The sequence below is a fragment of the Perca fluviatilis genome, chromosome 21 (assembly GCF_010015445.1).
Source record: "Perca fluviatilis chromosome 21, GENO_Pfluv_1.0, whole genome shotgun sequence".
Taxonomy (NCBI): Eukaryota; Metazoa; Chordata; class Actinopteri; order Perciformes; family Percidae; genus Perca; species Perca fluviatilis.
In genome coordinates this window covers 27,583,977-27,591,206 of record NC_053132.1, presented here as the reverse complement: position 1 = coordinate 27,591,206, position 7,230 = coordinate 27,583,977, and the positions used below count along the sequence as shown (strand labels likewise).

General features: G+C 42.3%; 1 protein-coding gene across 1 annotated transcript in view; it reads left to right on the top strand.

Moving 5' to 3' along the window:
• Positions 1 to 401: 401 nt before the first annotated feature.
• gas7b (growth arrest-specific 7b) overlaps positions 402 to 7,230 on the top strand; it is an 88,301-nt gene continuing 81,472 nt past the window's right edge. The window contains exon 1 of the mRNA XM_039787836.1: positions 402 to 605. Coding sequence (XP_039643770.1) covers positions 402 to 605 — 204 coding nt within the window. The remainder of the gene's footprint in view (positions 606 to 7,230) is intronic.

The following is a 7,230-nucleotide window of genomic DNA, read 5'->3' as shown; positions in this document are numbered from 1 at the left end:
GCTAAATAACGGGAGAAACCCGGGAAAAACTGGAATGTTGGCAGGTATGACTTAACTAAAGGCCCACTTACTCATTTTCCAAGCTTTCAACCGCATTTCCCCGGCAGATTGAGTTTATCATGGAGATAGCTTACAAGATAGCTTGTCACTTGTTTACTAACTTTGAAACACGTTGTGCTTTAATTTTGAAGTCGGATTTGGTCAACTTCCGGTGCTCACGTCTCGCTCTGTGCAGCTTGACACTGTACAGAGTATAGAGTGTATGGAGGCTGGTCTGTAGCCTCTTAGACAGAGCGTGCCGTGCAGTGCCGAGCTGAGCCAAGTCAAGCAGGCTGGAGCAGCGGAGCGGGGGGAGGACACCGAGCAGCACACACATTCAATCTGTCCCCGAGCAGCGGGAGATGTTCAGCGGCACTCAGGTCGCCATGTCGGGGTCGTTCTGTAAAAGTTTGTACCCGTTCAGCGGGGAGCAGCACCGACAGGGACTGAGCTTCCAGGCCGGGGACATTATCAGGGTGGTCCAGGCTCTGCCCGGAGGCTGGTGGGAGGGAGAGAGGGATGGAGTCCGAGGATGGTTCCCCTCCAGCTACGTGCACGTCCTGGAGGTAAGAACAGAGTCCGACTTCGTCTTCTTATTTGAACTTAACACAAGTCTCAATGGATCTGGCTGTCAGTCAGACTTTGACTTTTTATCACTTTTTTATTTTCTATTCTCTCTCTCTCTCTCTCTCTCTCTCTCTCTCTTTTTCTCACTCTCTCTCTGTCTCACACACACACTTGAGCATAAAGACAGCATTGACAGTATTAATAAATGGTTTTCCCGTGCTGTGCTCATCACATTAACTGGAACCTTGACTGGCTGCACACTTCCTCATTCCACACATTCCTCAGTGAAATCCTCAGGTCACCTCTCTCTCTCTCTCTCTCTCTCTTCTCTCTCTCTCTCTCTCTCTCTCTCATTGTCAGCCCCTCCCTCCTGCCCTCTCTCAGAGACTTTAGACTCTGCTGTTGCAACTTAGAAAAGATCTCCCACTTTTATTTATTTATTTTTTATTTATTTTTACTTGTGTGACTCTGTGATTAAACTGATTGAGTTTGTGGTTGAGTGGGTGACCCCCCAGAGCTCTGAGCTATGGCACCAGCCATTTTCATCATGTCTTCACTCTGAATGTGAGAATATAGAAAGAAAGTAAAAGGGATTGTGGGCATGTGCTGATTCAGATAGGACCACATTCACCTGCAGAAGTTCAGCACAACATGGAGGTGATGGGTGGGGCCGCAGGGCGGTGTGGGCCACCGATGGTGCGGGCCGCAGACCGATCCTCTACCCTGCAGTGTTCAACTCTGAGAGGAGAAAGGAGAACTGAACCAAACCTTCACTGGTTGCAGTCTTCCTCATTAAAAATAAAATATATGGGATCATTATAAAAACTAATTGTAGAGAAAAAAAAAGGTATTAGCCAAAATATCATCATTGGATATTTGTAACTTCCATTATTGTGCATAAAACCCAGCACTGGTCAGCTTAGATTAGCTCAAACAGCAGAAAGTTCATCAATAACCATTTTCATAATTCATTTTCAAACCAAACATTTGCTGGCTCCATCTTGTCATTTGTGAGAATGTGCAGCTTTTCTCTGATTTAATTAAGCTGGGAATTAAATATCATTTAACATTTAAAGAAGAGGTCAAGCCATTTGCCAGTGTTAGAAGGATATTGACGGGTATGTGGGCCAATAATAAGACATTGCTGTACAAATGTGTTTTGGGTCATTTTTATTTTTCCAGTGAAGAATGTTCTGCTCAGTAAGTCTTAAATCTTAAAAACAAACTTGAAGAAAAGGAAAGAATCGATATTGATATCACCGTCAAATCCATAATCAGTTGGCCTGGTGCTCTGGTGTTTGTTGCAGCCTTGAAAAGATGAACTCAGACTGTGACGTAGCTTTATAGAACTGATGCCCAACTAGATAAAGGCTCAGCCTTTAAGCTAGGATGAATGAAGCAACAACAACATACTAATCTGATGTTGGCGGACTTATCTCAGGTAGATTCTTCTCTGTTTTCTGGGGAGAATGTGCTCTGCAAATGGTGCAGTTTCACCTCCTCCACATCTGAGGAAGAATTCAGTCCTGGACCGACTGTCCCGTCAGTGAGCCGTTTTCCACTCTTTGTGTTAAGCTAAGCTGATTGGCTGCTGGCTGGAGCCTTAGATTTAACTGACAAATATCGGCCGTTACTTGATTTTTATGGCAAGATATTAATACTTGAAAATCTAAAGCAATCAACCAACATTCATTCACTTAACCTAAAAGAACATTTTGTGACTTTATTCCCAAAGATGCTGCAGAAATATGTATTATTCCATATAATAATGCATGTACCAAAACTCTTTTAAATGTGACTGAAAATACTAGTTTGAGAAAATAATCTTAACTCAAGGTCCTCTTTACTGGCTTTGTTTGACTGTGTCCTAATAAGCAAAGTGAAAGCTCCGGAAATAGCTAGTAAGACGGCCTTGAGTTAAGATTATTTCCTCAAACTACTTTCTTAGACTTGAATTCAGAAAAACAATTAATTTAAAGCTTAAGAAAATACTTGCCAATACAGAAATTACAGTTTCAAAGAAAAATAGATCCAAGGCACTCTTCTTGTGAAAATTATTAGAAAAAAAAAAAGCCTTTATTTAGATGGCTATTTCATATCGAAATCTTACATTAAGTAGAGCTGGGAAGCAACCCACGCGTATCGGCACAAAGCAGCCTTCTTATGGTTATGGTTTTAGGCTTACAGAAATTACTGTGATTTGTGTTGATAATATCTGGGCTTCAGCGTCAGTGTTACGTTCAACTTCCAGGATTGCTCCGGTGTCGCCGGAAATCCAGCCATATGTCCCTCTTTTTCGGCCTGATGTCCGTCTCCTTCTGTGGGACTATGGTTAACTGCTCCTCAGAACTCTGCATTGTAAATCCAGAAAGCTAGCTAGACTATCTGTCCAATCTTTTTGGACAGATAGATAGTTTTCTGTTGCATGACTAAAACGTACACACTTTTCACCAAAACAAGTTTCCTTTCCGAGGCTGTTTTGCAGAAGCACCGTGGCACCATCTGGTGCCAGAGCACATTTTTTTCTCCCATCCCAGAATGCTGTGTGGACTAGCCAGTCCCTCATCCAAAGCGCTGTGGAGGAAGGTCTGGCAAAGCGAGACTAGTGTAACGTCTGCAGAGCGTGCTCCAGCGCTGCGCCTCCACTATAATCAGGGAAACTGGCTACAGCTTGCATGAGAGCAGCACATAATTGGTGTGTATGCACGGCAGAGATCCGCTTACAAGCAATAAAACTGGACAGTGTGTGCGGCCCTTTCACACAGAAATGGATCATAAAGTGTCTATATTTCTTTTAAATAAAACAGGAAATGACTTAATGACTGTTAGTGAGCGTGTTGGCAGTTTGGTTTGGAGAGTTTCTATTTGTATTACTGTTTCCTGTCACCTGCGTCCTCTGATAACAGCTGACAATAGCAGCGCTGTGCTGGCTCCAAAAACTGAAGAAACAACAACAATCCCAAAGGAAAAGCTGACCGCCTCGCCTGTGACCCTAACCCTAACCCTGGCAGGTGTACCCAGGTAGAAGATACATTCCGTGGCTCATCCGCTCCACGAACGGTCCATACACGTTATACGTGCAATGTAGCCAAAGCAATACAGTAGTTAATCTGGAACAAAGAGATTTATCAACTACATTAGGTAAGCTGAACTCCACATAATGAAACTGGAGATTTCCCCCAGTTTTCCTCCAATGTGTCATCTGTATGCATGATGATGAAATGACTGATGGTGACACCGAAACACTTCTCTATTTTATCATTCTGGAACTTTATTGAAACACAGAGGAGCTTTGTAAGGAAATAACTGCCGCTGCTAAATGATCAGAAACTGAGGCGGATGTGTGTTATCACCCAGACAGGGATTGTTGCTAACACTTTATTTGAAGGGGTGTGCATAGATTGCCACTGGTCATGCACTGGTCATGGAATCTTTATGAATGTTTATGATTGTTTCAGTCCTAACCTGCTCTATGTGTCAGAGAACAGGCTAAGCGATGGGTGGCCTGTTTGAAAAATCGCTCACTCTGGCTCTTTTTTTGTGGACATTTCACACACTTCCTCCACCTCATTGGTCAAAATTAACACTGATCCTGCCCTCCAACTATATAGAAACAAGGCGGACAAAATATAACTTACCTTGGCTGCTTGTTAGCTACTTGTTAGCCAAACCATAGCAAAGTGCAGACCTAGCTGTGTTTCATAGGAACGCACAGCAGTGAAGGGCGATGTTGACAGGCTTTCTCTGTGACTGTAGTTGACTGAAAAAGAGCAGTGTTGTTGGCTAAAGGGCTCTGGGTTGGAACTGTAAGAGCAAACGTTAGGTTATACTGTACCTTCACAAATTAGGCTACTGTGAGTCTCTCCGTGGCTGTAGCTGACTGAAGTGGTGCAGAGCAGTGTTGGCTAAAGATCACAATGGGGAAAAAAATCTCATCCCCTTTGTGGTAGGACACAATTGCTCATAGTATATCTGGAGGAAAAGAAACTGCGTTCCATTTGCCATAGTACACTCGCTCGCTGTATGCCAGGAAGAGGTGTTATGCTCACCCCTTGTGCTACTGGGATTTGAATTCGGGATCGAGCGATACTGGTTTTTCAGGGCCGCTACCGATACTGATTATTAGTAGTTAATGAAACCGATAACAGATATTTGTAACCGAAATCTTTAAGTCTAAATTAAGATTTTGGAATGTTAGAAACACCAACACAAAACTTTGTTTAAATGCAATTATTTAATGAATTAGAAACTTTGAACATAACACCCAGTAAAAGAGAGTCAGATAGTGATGTGGGGGGGACATTAAGTCAGACTCAATGGTGAGTGACACCGAAGCAGAGGGACAGACTCAGAGCTTTAGCTGAGCCAAAGTAGAACACTTTTTAATAATACATTTTACCAGTTATTAGGCAAATAAAACGCTGCCACAGATAATCTGCAAAATGACAACAACAAAAAAGGCCCAATAATCGGTCTATCTCTAGTTTGTATAGCTGGCCCAGTGCAGCTTGGCTCTGGAACTGTTGTCATCTTCAGTATTGTGTCTTTGTTTTACAACCCTCACTTCATTTACTATATAACTTTAATGTGGCATAAAGTAATACACAATACATTCTTCATCTAGCAAACTTAAAGGTCAATTCTTAGCAATACTACTTCTTTGCTGAGTTCCGTAGATTTAGTTTTATTTAATCTGGATTATCTAATGATGGATAATGTTAATGATAACTGTCATTACTGGGCCCTTTCTTTGTGACAGCACAATGACGCTCTGACACTTATATATAAGTATATGATGCTTTCCTGACCTGGTCTGTGTGCTAGCCTAGCTCAGAGGGCACAGGTGGAAGGTTCATTCAAATGACACGGCACTAAGAGAGCTGAAAGAGTGTTGACTTGGTAAGTCCACTTCACTATTCGTATATTCATTTTAAACACGTGTACCATTAACCTTTCTCACCTTTTTATTTCTGATGAAAGAGCTGGGAAAAAGTCTTCCATTAAAGCTGAAATGATTTATTGATCAGACGATTGGAAAACAAGCACTCTGACTATGTCAGGTTGGGATATGGTAATGAGCATTTTTCTTCATTTTTCTGAAAAAGAAGGATTTACTCATAATAAAAACACCAGTTGCAGACCTGGTTACCATACAAACAGATACTGTAGAGCTTCTCATAAGACTTTGCGTCAGCTGCTGGTGCCATGTTGGTGGCCCATAGTAAAACCAGTGGAATTCATTGGTGACTCGCACTGCGTTATAGCCTTCAACGACCTGTCGGAGGCAGTTACACACTCTGGTTACTCTAAGGCTGACATTTCCATAACAAATCAGGACTCCCCCACAAGTAGCGGTGCAGCTGGGCCTGCCAGGGGCCATCTGGAGGGGCCTCCCCCTGACGCCTTCATGTGGAAGACTCATGTTATATATTTCTGTTTGAGGAAGCTGGAGAAGTTCGAGGTTGACAGGTCCATGATGACTTTGTTTTATAGATCTTTCATTGAGTCGTTTTTTACCTTTTTCTTTTATCTGCTGGTATGCATTCTCAATCTAAAACAAAAAAATGCATTGACAAAGGTAATCAAGGTCTGTAGCAGTATCACGGGTACTCAACAGAAAACTCTCTGATTTGTATAGCAAACAGTTGTTAAAGAAAGCAGAATCAATTCCGTCTGACAGCACCCACCCCCTGCACCTAGCGTTTCAGACCCTGCCTTCTGGTTCCCGCTTCAAATACCGCTAGTCAAAACCAACAGATCCAAACACTCATTCATACCCTCAGCCATCTCACTGCTAAACTCAAATAGGATCAGGTAATATCAGCTTGACCACAACCACGCATGATAAATATGTTGTTTTTTTGTTCTCACATTTTTGCTATTTATTGTGTACTTGTCACTGCTGTGAAACCAATTGCCCCTTTGGGGACACATAAAGTTCTACTTGACTTGATGTTGAGTGCAGGTTGCCACGCACTATACAGTAACGTGTGACTTTGAAGAGGTCAGTAATTTGAAGTCAATTCCTCTCATTTTAATGTTAGGCTCATATTATTATTATTATTATTATTATTATTATTATTATTATTATTATTATTATTATTATTATGTATTGTTTCTCTTGGGTGTGAATTGCCATGTACCATAATGTCTCTATGTAGCCAGGGGAACCACTGTAAGCAACTAGCTGTACATAAGGAGAACCTAATGCTGTCAGCTGTGTTTCTGATGAAACTGTAGAGCTGAGAGCTTTGGATGGTAATTTAGCCTGGCGTAACCCCTGTAGAGGAATGGCTGGGGTCATAGCACACAGCCAGGTGCTTCCCCTGCACACCAGCCCTACTGGGCTGACGTCACACCAAAACAGTAATTTCTTCTTCTTGTCTTAGAAAGTACGTGTGCATACTAGAGCTGTGAAATATCAGCGGAATAACTGGGAAGCACCTCTGGTAAGCCCAATGTGTTAGTTTCGACACTGAAGAATAGGTTTGAGGTTTTTACACATCCAACAGCCAAGCTGTCATAGAGGGCTGTTGGAAACATCAGCTCAGTAGGTGTAATGCCCCAGTACATAGCAACAGGCAAAGGAAAGGAGAAATGCTTTAAAAAGACTGGCGGTATGTG